The sequence below is a fragment of the Thermobia domestica genome, chromosome 10 (genome assembly GCF_964235325.1).
Source record: "Thermobia domestica chromosome 10, izTheDome1.hap1.1, whole genome shotgun sequence".
NCBI lineage: Eukaryota > Metazoa > Arthropoda > Insecta > Zygentoma > Lepismatidae > Thermobia > Thermobia domestica.
Window position 1 is genome coordinate 225,490,875 of NC_137463.1, and position 19,538 is coordinate 225,510,412.

The 19,538-nt window shown below is 35.5% G+C and overlaps 1 protein-coding gene across 2 annotated transcripts in view; it reads right to left on the reverse strand.

Annotated features, from left to right (window-relative positions):
- LOC145663017 (phospholipid-transporting ATPase ABCA3-like) overlaps positions 1-19,538 on the reverse strand; it is a 373,059-nt gene that overhangs the window by 151,417 nt on the left and 202,104 nt on the right. For both annotated transcript variants that reach the window (XM_081729148.1, XM_081729149.1), the window contains one exon: positions 14,251-14,357. In XM_081729148.1, the coding sequence (XP_081585274.1) occupies positions 14,251-14,357 (107 nt within the window). The remainder of the gene's footprint in view (positions 1-14,250; positions 14,358-19,538) is intronic.

Genomic DNA, 19,538 nt, shown 5'->3' on the forward strand with positions numbered 1-19,538 from the left:
GTTTTCTTCATTCATTTTTCTTCCTTTATTTTCAACATTACATCATCACTGAATTTCTCCACTGGAGATTATCTTCGTTTAGCAGTATCCTCACTGGAGCTCACCCTTGTAAATGAAACATAGGAAGAGACCTAAAGGGAGAGGGCGTGATTCGAACCCCGACTGGAAAATTAGGAAAACTCCACACTAACCATTCACCTAAAGCGTTACCTATTCTGGGTCGCTTAAATAAAGACACCTTTTTTGTCACTCAAAACAGTAGCTTGATTTTAGTCAAATAGATTGGCGAAACATACGAATAAGTAATTGAGGACTCGTAGGGCATGATATCATTGTATTCACTAAATTATCAACATTGCAGATTTTTAACAAAAGAAAATACAAAACTCCTTTACATTGAATCAATACCTCCTTTACGGCGCGTATATTATACACGAAAAAAGACTAAGGACGAATCAATTAACGCGTACTAATCGTGGTTCAGTAGTCAAAGCGCTCGATCACTAATCTGAAGGTGGGGGATTTTTTTAATATATAGAAACATTTCCTTAACCATAAAGTTCTGTTTTGAAGTGCTCGAAATAATAAAATCAACTCGTTTCGTCACATTTCAAACTTCAGTCACATTTATTCACAATGACCATCATTGAGATGCGAAGACAGTAAAATGAGGAACGTTACCATTGTTTTAATAGGATCTGATTTCTGATTTGAATACCAATCTTAAACCACACGTCCAAAATGAAAATTATTTATGTTCCTTATACCTACTGTAATATACAAATGTATATGTAGAGAAAGAGAGATACTGTGTGTGTGTGTGTGTGTGTGTGTGTGTGTGTGTGTGTGTGTGAGAGAGAGAGAGAGAGAGATAAAACAATATATGCTTGTGTTTTTACTTACAATGTAAAAAGTTTTTGTAATTCATAATTTAGATTTTTATAAAGCGATTTGAACGCTTGAAGCAACTTAACGTTCATAAAGCTTCTTTTTCTTAAAGCTTTTATAATTAATGTCGCAAATAGTCCGATGCTTTGTAATATGTACCAAAGAAATAAATGGATAGTTTTAGCATGATAGTATCGTCTACATCTTGTTTCTATTGATGAAATAAAACTAACGTTCAGTTGATGTTGAGTTTAACGTTCCTTTCTGCAGCGAGGCTGTGTGAGACGCTTAGGAACTCATTAGCGTGGAATACGAACCACATGAGCTCACACCGGGAATGGAACCGCGTCTTTTATGATAAAGGTGCGTATGCTAACCGCTTAGCCACGAAGGAATTCGGTATAAAAATAGAATACCACATATTACCCCATATAACTTCACCGACAGATTTCTGTTTTATGATCAGTATTTCTGGGTATCGTAGCGAAAAGTGTATTTCTTATTTCATGCGCTATACGAAACATACGAAACAAAGAATACGTAACAAGGACAAGGATACAATGTAAAAAGCTTTGCCTCTCTCTAATAAATTACTCAATGTATTACAAGAACATATCTCGAGCATTTCCAGTAAAACTACTAAAACGCGCTGACCTTATAACTTCCGTGTGTGGTTTAGTGGCTGTGCTCTCCCCGCTGGTCTAGTGACTAGCACGTGCGCCTTTGGTGTACGGTGTCCCGGGTTCGATTCCCGGTGGAAGAGCCTTTGTGATTTTAACTGTCCTCGATGTTTCTGTGTTCGTGTCCCTTTCGTTCTAGATCATTGGAAAAGCAAGTTAAAATGAGAAAAGCAAGTAAAATTAGTAATAAGTAGTTCAAGTTACTGAGGCACGTTCGGTGAGTCAGGTAATTTTAAAAAAGTGGCCAGCACGTGCCTCTGTGGGGTACGGGGACCCGGGTTCAATTCCCGGTGGGAGAAGTTTTAGAATTTTAAATTTTCTGGATGTGTCTGTGTTCTTGTCCCTGTCGTTCAAAGTTACTGGAAATAACTGTAGAACGTGTATAACCGAGTAGGAACACAAGTTACTCACAAGGGGAAAGCTGACTTTGTTCAATGAACTTCCGCGCTACCTTTCGCGAGGTAGGAGTACACATTTAAAGTGCCAATATTAGACTGTGCAATAGGCAGAAAACCTGTCTTAAAGTTTCTGACTCCGCGTAAATGATAGCACGTGTTACGTTATCAAGTGGCAGAGTGAGGGATATCTATACCTTACGCACAAAAGGTCCCCCTCGAGTCATTTTTCTTGTTGTAACTAATAAAGTAGCCATTTGTAACTACAAGTAAAATATTCATCATATGTCTATTCACCATATGTTTATAATGCATACAACAATAAAAATGTTCAAATCAGTTGTATCCGTAAATATATTGACAGTGGCGTAATTTGAGGGTTGGCTATCGGGCTCAAGTCGCTCGAAATAAATTTCGTAAATTCAAAATTTCATTAAAATTTGTCGCCACCCAAAAGGAAAAATGTAAGTGCTAATTCTCGTGTTATGCATGGCCCCTCCCCGAAACACTATCTTAAGCACGCCACTGTTTATTCATGTCACTAGATATATTATGGTTACTACAGTCGTTGTGCAAATATGTTCTTGACCCTTCATATCCATATCTGTGGACAGTGCAAATTACAAGGGAATATGAAGGGGAAATCCTCTTTGCTGATACTGGACATATGCTACAACCAGAGGCATAATTTGAGACTTTTCTTGAGGGGGCAAGAGCACCACCGACATAAGACTTTCACATTTTGTAGTAGTATATTAATAGACAATTGATTAAAATATATGTATTCCTCAAACTCTTGTGGGGGGTGATTGTCTAGTCTTGCTCCCCTAAATGACGCCCCTGGCTACTCCTGTAATAGTTTCCCATGCAACTGTCGTTTGAAATGACGTTCCTGGTTATAGCATACATTAAGCATTACCAAAGAGAATTTCCCCTTATCCCCCTTGTAATTCGCACACTGTCCACTGATAAAGACACTTAGCGCCAAGAACATTTTTTACACAACGATTGTGATAACCATAATATATCTAGTGGTATCAATATACAGTGGCGTATTTAGGATTTTGTTTCGGGGAGGGGCTATGCAGAACACGTGAATAAACACTTACATAAGCAAAGGAGGGGACGCAAAACACTATAAAAATGTGGGTTAGCAGGCCCGTGCTGTGTGGTCATACGGTTAGCGTATTGGCCTCCGAACTTAGATATCCTAATTTCAATTCGTACGTAAAGTAACAATTTCATGTGTACTTTTTTACTCAAATAATAAGTTCATACATTTTAACTTCGATAAAAATAATGTATTTATCCGTAATGTATTAATTTGCATGAAAAGACAAATTGGAAAAAAAAATTTCGTGCTGTTGTAAATAATTCTATGATCTCTAATCATAATAACCCTATTACTAAGTACCGCTTCATAAAACGAATTTACAAAACAATTATAGCAATGTGTATTCCGTGTAACGTAAATAAAATATTAATTAAAGCTAAAATGTATAAAATTTCTCTTTGGAAAACAAATAAAGAGGTTGCCTTAAGACGGGTTTTCTGGCTATTGTAGTTTGTAATATTGACACTTTAAATGTGCACTCCTACCTCGCGAAAGGTAGCGCGGAAGTTCATTTAGCAAAGTCTGCTTTCCGTTTGTCAGTAACTTGTGTTCCTACTCGGTTATACACGTTCTACAGTTATTTCCAGTAACCTTGAACGACAGGGACACGGACACAGACACAGACACATCGAGAACATTTAAAATTCTAAAACTTCTCCCACTTAGAATCGAACTCAGGACACCGTACACCACAGACGCACGTGCTAACCACTAAACCACACACGGAAGTTATAAAGTCAGCGCGTTTTAGTAGTTCTACTAGAAATGCTCGAGATATGCACTTGTAATACATTGAGTAATTTATTAGAGAGAGGCAAAGCATTTTACATTGTATCCTTGTCCTTGTTACGTATTCTTTGTTTCGTATGTTTCGTATAGCGCATGAAATAAGAAATACATTTTTCGCTACGATACCCAGAAATACTAATTATAAAACAGAAATCTATCGGTGAAGTTATATGGGGTAATATGTGGTATTCTATTTTTATACCGAGTCCCTTCGTGGCTAAGCGGTTAGCATACACACCTTTGTCATAAGATACGCGGTTCCATTCCCGGTGTGAGCTCATGTGGTTGGTATTCCATGCTAATGAGTACCTAAACGTCTCATATACCCTCGCTGCTGAAAGGAACGTTAAACTCAACATCAACTCAACGTTAGTTTTATTTCATCAATAGAAGCAAGAGGTAGACGATACTATCATGCTAAAACCATCCAGTTATTTCTTTGGCACATATTACAAAGCATCGGACTATTTGCGACATTAATTATAAAAGCTTACAGAAAAAGAAGCTTTATGAACATTAAGTCGCTTCAAGCGTTCAAATCGCTTTATAAAAATCTAGATTATGAATTAAAAAAAAACTTTTTACATTGTAAGTATAAATACAAGCATATATTGTTTCATCTCTCTCTCTCTCTCTCTCTCTCTCTCTCTCTCTCACACACACACACACACACACATACACACTTACACAGTATCTCTCTTTCTCTACATATACATTTGTATATTTCAGTAGGTATCAGGGACATAAATAATTTTAATTTTAAACATTTGGTTTAAGGTTGTATTCAAATCAGAAATCAGTTCCCATTAAAACAATGTTAACATCCGTCATTTTACCGTCTTCGTATATAAATGTTGGCGAATTTGAATAAATATGACTGAGGTTTAAAATGTGACGAAACAAGTTGATTTTATTATTTTGAGCACTTCAAAACTGTACTTTATAGTTAAGGAAATGTTTCTATATATTGAAAAAACATTTCCCGCACCTTCAGATTAGTGATCGAGCGCTTTGAACACTGAACCACGATTACTACGCGTTAATTGATTCGTCTTTAGTCTGTTTACGCGTATAATATACGCGTCGTAAAGAAGGATTTGATTCAATATAAAGGTGTTTTGCATTTATTTTTTAAATCTGCAATGTTGATAATTTACTGAATACAATGATATAATGCCCTGGGAGTCCTCAATTACATATTCCTGTATTTTGCCAATCTATTTGACTACAATCAAGCTACTGTTCTGAGCGACAAGAAAGGGGACTTTATTTAAGCGATCCAGAATAAGTAACGCTTTAGGTGAATGGTTAGTGTGGAGTTTTCCTAATTTTTCAGTTGGGGTTCGATTCGCGCCCTCTCTTTTAGACTTTTTCCTATGTTTCATTTATAAGGCTGAGCTCCAGTGGGGATACTGCTAAACGAAGATAATCTCCAGTGAAGAAATTCAGTGATGATGTAATGCTGAAAATAAAGGAAGAAAAATGAATGAAGAAAATGAGTTACAGAGTTAATCTGTTAATGGTTCTATGTTTGACATTATACGTTAATTTCGAGCATTTTTAAATTGTTGTTAATTGACACTATACTCTCCCCTTTTCTCCTTGTGTCTCAATGTGTAAATTTTCAGAAATACTATACAAATCAGGAACCATCATTTTTATTTGGAACCAAAATGGAAATGCGCTTAGTACGGATTCTAGTACTCGTTCTCCAACTCGTTTGAGTGTTATTGAATTTTGTTTCTTTATTATTTACAAATGAATTACTGCATTGGGTATACCAATATTTAGCATTCTCAAAAGTCATTTAACGAATAATGAAATCTTATAATTTCTTCTTTTGAAGTATTACGTATGAATCACTGGCACCGGAACCAAGAAGCTCAGGCCCTGCTGGACCCCCAAAATTTTCATTTGCGGCTGGGCTCTTCCCTCGAATGATCGATCCATACTTTATTTGATTTGCAGATAAGACTACTGTTAATAGTTTCAAAACTGAGCGCAAGGCTTTGTGTTTACTTAAAAAAAGACTTACTACATATACCACATAATTTATCCGTATATTATGTGATACGCATATATATGTATAGTCAATTGAAGTAAATTAGCTTGTTTATAATCCCTCATTTGAGTTAATTATAAGATTATTTAAGTCCCCTGACTGTTGTCTTCTCATCGGCGCCTCTGGTGTCCGTATATTTGTTTCTGATATTGTGCTGTTTCTGTGAGTACAAATATCCAAACACTAACTTTTGTCATTTCGTCAGCCAGCGGTTGTACTCAATCTTGCACAAAAACACTCTTTACTATTTGTGCTTTCAACAGTTGGGGGCAACTTCAAGCTGTTGTTCTAGCTACTGTACCAGGCATAATTTATCTTGGAGCAGGCGTTAATTAGGTTGCCTAACTCACGGACTTTGCACATCAAGAATTTCTGTGGCCTACTGTACACATGTATATTTGCGGCGTGACGCCTCTAAAAGTACGACCCGAAATACCAAATAAATATTTCAGTTTGATGCACTATGATTACTCCGTTAGGCTAACGGAGACAGATTAAGACAAGTGAAGGCAGAGTTAACGGTGTGTGGCTTGGAAGCGATGACTGTAATGGTAAGCAAGCTCACGTCAGGAAAATTGCATTTTTAGCGTAGGTTCCATCATGCATAGAGTTGACTATTTAACTTCAAGCGCCTTTCTAACATCTAAGCTAGTATAATAATAAATGTTGCAATGTTGTAGTAAACACATACCAAAAGAGTTAAACTGGCTCACATACGCGAAACCACTAGAATAACAACATTGCTAATCCAAAATTAACTTCAACTTTACACTTAGAGTTATCTCTTTTCAAGTGGCACTGCCTCAAATTGTTATGTCTTTGTTTTAAACATGCATGTTAAACAAAAGTAACAATGGAAGATGCATTATTCATATTTGCAAGTTAATGATGGTACAGTATCATGAAAATCAACATCTTCGGAGCCCCTAGCTGCCGGAAACTGGAGAATGTGAAGAAATAAATACAAAGAATATATATAGTGTTCGTGCAAATTACTTAGAAGGTGGCGAACTAGGAACTCCCTCGGATATCCTAGCTGGTCTTGTATATTAATCATGGAAATTCTGGACTCGTTACAGAAACTCTTGCATGCAAATCACTAAAGGTGATTAACAAGTTTGAGGCACAGACCATCATTGAATTCCTTCATCTTCACGGCAAATCAGTAAGGGATATCCACGAAAAGATGAAAGAAGCCTATGAGGATAAAAGTCATCCTATGAGATGATATCTAAGTAAGAATGGCGATTACAAACTGGACGCACGGCAATTACAAATGATCATGAATTACTCTGGATCTGGAAGATCATTTTCACTAATAATGACATCTTGACGGGTAAAATTGAGATCAAAATGGAAAACAGAAAGATAACCATTGAAAACGTTATGTGCACAATAGATATCAGTTATGGGTTTGACTGGAGTATGACGGAAGAATTAGGGGAACCGTAGTGTGGGATGAAACGGGATTACCCCCGGGAAAACCCACGGACACGATTATGTCCACCATAAACTTACATGGTCGAGGATGAAATGCTTAAGAAACAAGGAACTCTAGCGATATACTGTTTGAGGTTAATAGCAATCAAATGGGACTAATCAAACAGAGGTATAGTGTGGCAGGAAAAAAGTCGACAAATAAGACATCAGTAACGAAGTAAAGTTATTTTAATGGAATAATAGGTAAATACATGAATAACATGAAAGGGCATAAGCGAAGAAATACAACGTCATTTGTCGCATGCCCCTACTACGCATAGTAACAGAGATATGTGCATGAGAATGATTAAAGACAAAAATAGAAGTGACTCACTTTACCGCTAGCACTGCAACACGTATGAGCTCTCAAAAATGATAAGAAAAGACCAAGAAACATGAACATATGGCATTCGAGAAGAAGAAAATATAAGACATCGTTAGCACCAATCGCTGTACAGAATGTAATGAAAATGAGTATGGTGCAATGAGCGTAAACCTATTCTGTCAAAGTGTACATTAAAAATGATTGCTATTGCTGCGATACAGGCATCAATGCGTACACGCAGAAATTATTCCATAGAATTTAGCTTGGCATGTGGAATCTCCTTACAGGCTGCATGTAATAGGTTGTGCATTTTGTCTCGTGATCTTTACATATTCCGGTAGATATGTTCTTCAGTTTCCTACCAAAAGAAAAATTCCTAAGACGGTAAGTCTGGAGAATGAGCCGGCCATTTGACAGATCCTCCCCGTCCTATCCACGGATTTGAAACATTATTCAAATTTTAGTCTGCTGAAAATCCGTAATATTGATGTCACGTTTTCGTCTTGGTCTGAAGTTGTATGTTCTCTAGTATTGTTGGCAGTTCACTCTCTATAAAGTGTGCGTGTCGGCCAGCATTTGATATATATGAAAGTTGGCCGAAAGGGATGTTTTACCAACTATTCCTTCATCTGCCATGGCGTTCAACTTGACGAAGTAATTTCTGGATTTCTTAGAGAAGAATAGTGGATGCTCCTTAGATTCCATGTCCCGTTTAGATTATCTTGTCGTAAGTAAGTAAGAAATCTGGAGCGTCCTGTCATAATACACATGTGGAAAACTGAACACAGTTCACAAAATCATTCACATGTAGCTCCTGATAAGTGGACATATGATACGGGTAAAACGTTAGTGTATGCAGGATGAGTAATACAGTCGACTGACTTGTACCACCATCTTTGGAAATATCACGGGAGCTAATGTGTGAATTCACATCAACAATGGTTAGACCATTTGCAAGACCCACTATATCTGCAATTGGCATATTAGATAAACGTTTTGCGTATTACACATATAGTGTCCCTTAATTACACAACAAGCTTACCAAAAAGATGTCGCAATGAATGCCGTCTCTCCGGATGTCTCTCTGCGTACACGCAGCATGTTTCTGGACTCTCCATAGATCAGATCATGTCACTTTTTTTCTGTGTTTATAAACACGACCGTCTTCACTCTTGTTATTACGTCTGTCTGCTATGAACTAGCACAAACGCGTGGCTTTGCAATCACAATTTGCTACGCTTCAAGGACTGCACTGTCACGCACCTCAGACGCATACTTACCGAAGTACTCGCGGCTAAGTGAGTGACCTGTTTTCCTGTTTATAACCATTCCCATTGTCATATGTCCGTTACTTCATACAGTAAAAGCATAAGACAATTGGCGTTGTATAAAGCGCTTTCATATTATTCATGTTTTTATCAATCGTTTCATTACCCCCCCCCCCAAAAAAAGAAAAAAGACTCACCTTTTTCCTGATGCTCATTCGTCTATATTTTTCTTACCACACCATACCTCGATTTGACGAATTACATTTTAATATTGATGTTTACTGCAAACAGTATATCTTTCACGTTTCTCGTCTTTTCGTTAATTCTTGGACTTTCTGAAAAAAACCTCGCTCAGAAAAGAAACCTGGTTCTTATTAACATGTAGGAATGTAACGAGTAAGGAATAAAAGAGCAATCAAAAGATATAGAAAAGTGAAATTGTAGTGAAATGGAACCTTAAAGATGTTTTCTTTGGAGATAGAAGTAATGCCTATAATTAAAAGTTGTAAACAAGAGAATGAATCATTGGTGCTTTTAACTTGTATCCATCTGTTTTGTTGCATTATCAATTTCCTTTTAGGTCACCCAATAACAATAAAATATACTTCTCTAAATAAACAAATAGAAAAAAACTTTGCTTAAGTATCTTGTAAAATCCTGCCAAAAGTTTATATCATCCTGTGTTACCTATTAAAATAATGGAATTGACGAATTTATTTCAACTATATAATCAATGTATGATAAATCAATCGAGAGTGTGTATACATAACGACAAGCAGAAAATGCTAACAGGTACTTGGACTACAATAGAATTAAAAAAAAACGATTAGAAAAATAATTTCAATTGATTGACAATTTCGACCTCTAACATTTTTCTGAAACAAGGCTATATAAAGGATTGTATGAAGAATTAACTGGGAACGTGCCCATGTCACGATGACACTAAAACAAAATATAGTTAATTAAATTGTTAAAGAAACATTAGACATCGATTTAAACCCTGAACAAGCAATACTAAATCCAAGTAGAAGAGCAGTAGCAAAAATTCTCTATAGGGAAAGTTCGGAAAAGACGAAATTGGCTCAAGCAAAATACATTACAGATGTTATTAACTGGGAAGAATTACTTGTGAATAACAAATTGGAAATATCTGGATTTTTGCTTATAAATGAAGAAATTGTTCTACGTTCTTCAAATACAAATAGCAATATGTCGATAATACAACTCCGACTAATATATATGTCGTAACATTCACAACAGCTCATTCAAAATTAAGACTCTATGATATGTTAGACATGTTGGGTGAGGTTGTAGGATATTGTGATAGGATTCTATTGTATATATTGCTAATGGTAGTAACGAAGTATGAACTAAAAGTAACATTAGTAAATAGATTGACAAGTTAGGGAAACTTAAATATATTGTTTAGTTTTATTTAACTGTTCGCAACAGTTATTGCTATAAGAATAATAAAAATTAAACTTATGAAAATTAAAGTATTGACTCTTAATTATGAAAATTAATTTAAGCTTAAGGAAGAAAATATTTTTAAAATGTTACGAACTATCTCTCAAAAATTAATCTTAACTATAATCAGGTGGGAACCAAAAACGGGAAAGTTTTGGTAAATAAGCCTGTAGGGAAAGAGTTTAGGTTCAATTAATATAAGAAAGTTGTGTTAGAAGAATTAAATGAAATAATTTAAACATTACCGTACGAGTATTTACCTTCCAATGTGTGCGTGTGTGTAACTTTATTGTAATTTTAGATATATTCAGTATGGCTAGATGTTTCAAATTTCTATTTGATTATACTGTTTTTCTCTAATTGTAAGACGAAAGATCCATTTCGGCATGTAGGGTTTTGGGCAAGGGAATTTTAAATAGTGAGATTTCTGTGTAAGATTGTGCTCTGTACAAACCCCGATATTATTTGTTAGAAAACGAATTCTATGTTCGATAATGGAAACGTTAAACCTGAGCTTTCAAACTTTCTAAAATGAAAACGTTCATAGCAAATACAAAAGAAAGCATAGTTGCAACTCAAATATTTAGCTAATCAACTTGTCTAAGATACGATCCATATAAATGACTGAATTTTGATTATATACCATTTTTTCAGCGTTTAGGCAGTACATTGATCGCGTTCGCTTGCTTGAAGTTTACCATACTTCTTTGTGTTTGCGGTCATTATTGCAAAAGTAAATGTTTGTTTCGAGCATCAAGCATTCCAAACCGAGGAAACAAGTGTCAGAAAAGTATTTCGTGGCAAGTATGCATAACAAATTTCCGATATAGAAAATTCAAGGCAATACAAAGCTAACGGCAAGGTCAGGATCAACCATTATCGAGAATATAATTATAATATTTAAACAACAAGATAATCCACCTATTAGTTCGCCCGCCAAGGGGCATCGAATGCAATCGTGCAGTGAAATATTAAATCTAATAATCCTCAATTACTTAACTACATATTACCCGATATTTACGTGGCTACATGTGACTCACAGAGCCACTTTCCTATGAAATTGATTGATTGATTGTTTGAGGTTTAATGAGGATTTCAATATCAATACTATTTGATTAATCACGTTCCATTCGCATTTAAGAAAAGTTCATTTTAAAATATAACAAAAAATAATGCAACAAACTAGAAGTAAAAATATAAAAGAACAGATAAATATTAAATATATGGGAATAACAGATACGAATAAATACATAGTAAAATAGAACAAGTACAATAATTATTAATAATGGTAAAAATAGAGAAAATGTATAACAATAACATAAATATTAATAAAACAATAAACTGATAAAACTTTCCGCAATTGACATGGTTAACTGCATGATACAGGAACAATCAGGTAAACAAACATCTTTCGGCCGTTTTCAAATAACAGAGTGGCTCACTGTATTGAAGATATGGCATGTTGCATAAAGGAAAAGTTGAACCGTCATCTCCCTTGTACTACAAATAGATGAGTCAATCTATGTAGCAGGTCTAGCTGTTTTGCTTGTGTTTGTACATTACCATTATGAAGAAACTGTGAAAGAAGATATGCTACTAAGTAAACCTCTCCAATCTAATGCATCTGGGTCAGAAACTTTTAGAATTATTAATGAGTATTTAGAAGAAAATGAGATATCATGGAATATCTGCACTGATATTTGCACTAATGGAGCGAAGGCAATAGTAGGAAAAACAATTGGAGATGTTACACACATAAATTAAGGGACGAGAAATTGCAAAAATAGTCCTTACATATTGCATCGTCAAGCACTGGTCATAATGAAAATACCACAGCCCTTCAAAAACGTCCTTGATGAAGCAGTCACAATCATAAACTTTATCAAGTCAAGAGCACTAAATACAAGGTTCTTGAAAATTCTTTGCGACGACATGGGGGAAGCCTTCATCAATCCAGCTTTTCCATACAGAAGTCAGATGTCTTTCTCGCGGAAAAGCTTTAAGCAGGTTTTTCGAACTAAGAGATAAGGCAAGAGTTTTCTTCATCAATCACCACTTTGAGCTGTAAGAACGTCTAGTGATCAACAGTGGCTGTTTAGGCTTGTCTATATAGCTCACATATTCGTGAAAATGAATTAGGTCAATCTGTCTTTTCAAGGTCAGAATGCAAATGTATTTACAGGAGAGGACAAAGCACGGCTTTTAAGAGGAAATTACAGTTCTGGAGCAGGAGTATCACTCAAAGTGATTATGATGTATTTCCTGGATTGAAATATTTCCTTGACGAGAAAGAAGGGGATATCGAAGAATTTAATGTCATTAATAAAGTATTTATTGAACATTTTGGCGAATTCTCAGCACACTTTAAAATCGGAATTTTCCAGAAAAAAGAAAGTGAAGATTTTCAACATCAGCGGGTCAAAAATGCACATCACATCCAAGGAAAGCCTCCTCGCCTCACCGTTGACAAATATGAGAAGGTAATAGACTTCACATCTGATTCATCTCTTCAACTTCAGTTCAAGAAGCTGCCGTTGATGACTTCTGGTGACAGTTGCGAAAAGAAAACTCGGAGTTATTAAGGAAGGCTATTGAGGTACAACTTCATTTTGTAAGTACCTATTTATGTCAAAATACCAAAAGCAAAGAAACATACTGGATGCGGATCCAGATATGAGACTGCATTTCCGCCATAAAACCTGATATTGAAAAACTCTGCAGGTGCAAAAAAACAAACCCTCTCCTCCCACTCAAGTCTCAGAATATGTCGTTTGTTTTCTATGAAAAATGATTCTCATGTCACATTAGGTTTAATGTCATATTTCAGAAATTCGATTTTCATTAATACATCAGAATGTAAAATAACTGTAAATATTCACACTTTTATTGCTCATATATTACACTTTTACACTCACATTTGCTCATGAAGGTTTCATGAAAAACTAGATTATCGTGTACATATAAAATTTAATGTTTACAGTGATTTATTATTTTTGAAGTATTTATGAAAACCTAGATTTTCATATGTATATAAAACAGTTTAAAAGTGATCATATTTACAGTAAGTTAAGTTTATTGCGTTTTAAAATAACAGTGTCGTGCTAACTTACATGATAATACCAAATCTAGAAAAAGTGCCTTTCCATTCAATGGCAGTGCAGAATAATTGGCATTACTGTTATAAATTGTCGAATAATTTAATACTATTTTCATGGGTTTCGCCTTTTCTTTGGGCGTAAAGGGTTTCCATGAATGAAAAGTTTGAGAAACGCCACTGTAGACCATTGTAGGATGCTTGAACAATGATTTTACGATTAAAGAGTAAGGTAATATTTGTTACTTCATTATCGACCAATGTACCAGCAACAAGATCTACAGGAGAATAGATGTTTCTGGAAATAATTGTGGAAGTTATCACAATTCAACTAATGGACAATCATTTTATGTTCTTGAAAAAGATCCAAATTACAACATTAGTAGCAATCTTACCCAAGAAACCTTCCCTGTACATACTCGTAGAACTATACATTTTAAGGTGACGATTGTTGTTGGTGGATACCAACATATATGGTATTTTTGGCTAAGAAATTACTTACCTACTTAGCAAAAGGTGTTTTCCACTGTCGTCTTGTAGAAATAACACTTTCGTCTAAAATTAAATGTTTTTAATTGTCCGAGTATTCTAACTTACTGTAAACAAATAAAACTTATTATACTAATTTGTGAAGATGATTTTGTTACCAAATATTGGTATATCTTATTATAATTTTTGTTATGTCTTACCAGTAGAATAATTAGAATTCCATTATGGAGAGTATAGCGACTTTTCTGCATCGAGAGTGCTTGAAGTTGGCTAACCAGTAAGGAGCAACCTGTATATTTGTCCACATCTAAGAAAAAATACATAGTTTATGTTAGTTAACTGCATTTGCGTTTTGGCAAATAATGTAACTTAAAAGTACAGATTTGTTTCTGAAGAATACTCTACATTAACAATCTAGATGTACAATTATCCTCTGAATGCAAATCTTGATAGACAAAAGACTCTTGTTGCTGAATGCCTTTACTGCACATTTTTCGTAAACCATCCGCTATAAGTACTTCGAACGTCGCTGTGAATACATACCCAGTCAAAAACAGAGTATGTACGGCCTGAGAACGGAGCTCAAAGTGCCAAAATTGGTGTTCTGAGCAGTGCATGAATCTATCCCTTTATCCTAGCAGATGACGTTGGGCAAACATATAGTGCAATTTTTCATGGGAGCATTCGCGCACCACTGATATTTTTGAATTTAAAAATAAAATATGGTTGCGTTATTAGGGCCGAAGTATGTACCTCTGAAGATTTATATTGTTTGCTTTCGTTGTTTTAAATGTGTAAAAACCTGGGAAGAAAATACTACTCTGGAAGTATTTTGTCTGTTTATTTCCTGTAATATCAGATTCTTTGGTGGAATAAGGTACCACGGATGAGTGTCTCGGTCCATTTTGTTTAGTAGAAAAGCGGCACTATGGCTCGCACTTGCAAAATTCGAAATTGTTATATTGGCTTGAACGTTTTAATTTATCAAAAGCAAAGTTTGAAGGTTTTGCAGGACTAGAGTACCTACTTCTGAAAATGTGTAATATTCATATTGTACACTTTCCTGGATGTAAAATTGAGAACATTAGTTTTTAGACTCTGAATGTCACGATTCGTTCTGTAATTTGGGACCTATATGATGGCCTTTGGCATATTTGTCGTCACAAAAACATCAACTGGATTTGAGGGTCTAAGTCCGACAGATAAGACTGAATCCTTACGAATGCATTTTGTCAGGCACGTGAATGGAAAATGAACAATAATGTTACTGAATGCATGCCCTGTTTGTAAATTTATGATCAAGTCATACATACGAGATAGGAAAATACGTAATTTAAGTCGCAAATTTAACATATGATTTAAATCTAAAGCGATGAAATGGATATGAAAGTAGAAGTAGTGAAATCAGAACTACATATAGACTATGAAGACATCACGGTATTTTTGTTTTATTTTTTCCAATGGAAACTCGGTTGGCTTACTAAATACACTATTCCAGTGATTTCCCTTGGGTTCAAGAACAAAAGAGCAGCTTATCAAATAAAGAATATCCTCGAAATCATTACCGTGTAACTAACAATGTTTGAAAACGTTCTGCTGTTTCTAGAAACATTTAAGTCATCTCGTTTATCAGTAGCATAGGAGGGAGAGAGAAAACTTGTTATATTCGTGCCAATGCATATTTTATTGGGAGGTATAGGTAATACGAGGGGCAGTCCAAAAATATGTTTCGCCTCTCGTTTTCCCAAGAGAAGCGAACAGCAATGAAGCAAACAAGGTAGCGGTTGCAAGTGCAACAAACCCAGACACAAGCTCTCCCGCAACACTGTAGATGGCATCGTTGCAACACCTGTGCAAATCAGAGAGAGTCTCTGAGTCCTGGTAGCTATAGAGATAAGAGCGTTTTGACGTCGTGCTGATAGCAGGAAGGGCGAGTGGATGTCTGTTATGAATCGCACGTGGCGTATCGGGAGCAGAATTCCATACCCCTGTATGAGCCTGATGTGATGTCGAAAGAAAAGGTACGGAGAAGATGTCGCCAATTCAGTGAGGTGCGGCAGCAAGTGCTGGACACAACGAGACTTGGAAGGACGTCCACGGCCACTATAGATAAAAATATCAAAATGATGTAAGACATTACTTAATCGAACCGGCGGATCACCATCGATGAAGTAGGGGAGGAATTGCTGAAGTCACAGAAGCTGTTTGACGTTTCTTCTGTATGCGGAGCATCGAACTTTTCCTTGTAGGGTTTTTGAAGTTTACAGACCAGTATGATAAATGTCTCAATGTACATTGTACTCATGAGGAAAAGTAAAGACTAGTCAGATCTTGAATGTCACAAGCTATTTTTTGTCTTGCATCCCCAACTTGCATGTCCAAGTCGCCTGGGAAAATTTATTTTCGGCCTTTCTCTCGTAACACGCAAGGCCAAATTTAATTTACAATAAATATGTCAGTTCTTTCCTTTTCTTGCGGTTAAAAATATGATAATAAATTTTTATCAAAATATAGTACGATTTTACGTTACAGACAGAAAGTTGAGAAGATAGAATTGGATTATTAGGAACAACATATGACTTAATATATAATTAAAAACTACTATCATATCCTAAGAAAGCAGTGAAATAAATTACACAATATCATTTTTACCCACTGTATTTCAAACCAAAATGTGATATCTTACATAACTAATCCAAGTAACAATTATTTGCACGTGACTGCTATAATAATTCAAATAATTTTATAGGCAATAATAGAAATAGTTGACTATAAACTTAAAAATAGCAAAATGTGAAAAGATAAAATTTGAAATTTTACAAATAAACATCTACTCAGACAAGAATTAATTTGTAACACTGAAAATTATCGTAGTTTGAGTCACATTGTCAAGTCTTGTAGAATACTATTAAGCGAGAAGCACTCACAGACATTAGGTAAATGTGGTAGTTGTTCGTTTTACGCAACTTCATGCATATTTTGAAGTTTTTCGTGGATATATGACTAGGAAATACATCTTCGAAATGGGATACTAGGATTCAATTTTCGACAGGAAAACTTGTGTTCAGATTCTATATTAAGCACTATATTTCCATTTTAATGCTGACAAGTATGTCCTCAAACCAGATCCTTTCTTGATTCAGAACTGTTCTAAATCATAGGCATACTTCAGTTACAAACATTATGAAGGTGTCATCATGTTCCTATTTTACAAGTTAATAAATATTAGAAACATATGAAAAATGAAACATTTAGTCTTATTCAGCCTTTTGTATCCAGTTTCAATTACATAGTTAGCAAGTATGTATATCAATAGGTAAGTAACCGAATGATTTTCATATTTGATTAAGAAATTCAAGCTAAAGATTGTTTCCCATTCTTATCATTAACTCACCTATGGTTTATCTATGTAGTATGTACTCTTCAATGTCACGGAAGAAACTGTCGATGAACTAGGAAATAACCCGGAAGAAACGCTAAAGAAAACGATTGGAAGAGTTTTGAAAAGAGTAGTCGAAGTTGGATTTCGGGTCAAGCAATATGTAGCAGCAAGAACTACGATTTTGAGTTTTGAGAAACTATTCCTTGCTCTTGCCTTGATCCATTTGCTATCTTTAACATTAATAAGTTGTTATTTCAATGTCTTGTGGTTCGAGAAGTAATTTTAAACCCGGTTGAATTAATCAATGCAGATACATGGGTTTTGTTATTTGATTTGCGCTGCACCTTAACGTTCACCCACTTCATCGTCTACCTGGAAGAAGAGTCCAAGGAGGCCCAGGAATATACGAGTGTCACCAATGGAACCGCGAGGGAAGAAACGCTGAGAACTGCGAGTAAGTACGACTAGATTAACCAATCCCAACAGCTGTCTCCCTTCTCACCAACTTCTACCTTTTCAATATCATAATCTGTCACATTTTGTAAGTGTTAAGTTTTATTTACATGCAACCCAGGTCAGATCCCATATTTTACGCTCTAACAAATACAAGTTTTACAAAATCCTGGGTGCAACTTGTCAGTTCTGTCATCCCCAAAGTACAACTTGTTCGCGCGTTATATGAGCTTTCGAACTGAGAAGGGGCGTTAGCACACTATAGAAACTTCTTATATTTTTATTAATATTTGTACGTCACATCAGAATTGTGAATACCAGGTATAACTGCAAAGTGAAAAATCACTACAGGCTCCAACGCTGGATGCGTTACAAGGAGGGAAAGGAGATTCGGTCTCAGTGCAAATGCTTATGTGGCTTCTCTCTTATAGAACTCTGACGCCGTCATTGAAATTAAAGGCAGAGTTAACGTTGTGTGGCTTGGAAGCGATGACTGTAAGGGTAAGCACGTACACTTCAGGAAAATTGCATTTTTAGCGTAGGTTCCATGATGCATAGAGTTGACTATTTAACTTCAAGCGCCTTTCTAACATCTAGACTAGTGTAATAAAATAACAAATGTTACAATGTTGTAGTAAACACATATCAAAAGAGTTAAACTGACTCACATACGCTAAACCACTAGAATAACAACATAGCAAATCCAAAATTAACTTCTACTTTACACTTAGAGATATCTCTTTTCAAGCAGCACTGTCTCAAATTGTTATGTCCTTGTTTTAGACGTGCATGTTAAAAAAAAGTAACAATGGAAGATGTATTATTCATATTTGCAAGTTAATGATGGTACAGTATCATGAATATCAACATCTTCGGAATCCTAACTGCTGGAAACTGGAAACTGGAGAATATGAAGAAATAAATACAAAGAATATATATATATAGTTCGTGCAATTACTTAGAAGGTGGCAAACTAGGAACTCCCTCGGATATCCTAGCTGGTCCTGTATATTAATCATGGAAATTCTGGACTCGTTACAGAAACTCTTGCATGCAAATAACTAAAGGTGATTGACAAGTTTGAGGCACAGAGCGTCATTGAATTCCTCCATCTTCACGGCAAATCAGTAATGGATATCCACGAAAAGATGAAAGAAGTCTATTGGGATAAAAGTCATACTATGAGATGATATCTAAGTAAAAATGGCAATTACAAATGGCCATGAACTACTCTAGATCTGGAAGATCATTTTCACTGATAATGGCATCTTGACGGATAAAATTGAGATCAAAATGGAAAACAGAAAGATAACCATTGAAAGTGTTGTGTGCACAATAGATACCAGTTATGAGTCTGACTGGAGTATCAATCACAACCAGCTGCATTTTCAGGAAGTGTCAGCACGCTGCGTGAAACGACTGCTAACACTCTTCCAGAAGAGAAATTCCGAAGATGCTGCAAGAGAAATGTTGCATCTCTATGAGAGAGATGAAGAGGACGTTTTCGGCAGATTAGTTAGAACGGAGGAAGGTTGGGTTTATGTTTGTGACACAGAAACAAAGGAAATGAACAAACAATAGAAACACTTCTCCCTCAAAAAAAAAAAAAAAAAAAAAAAAAAAAAAAAATACGAGTGTAGAAGTCTGCCGCCA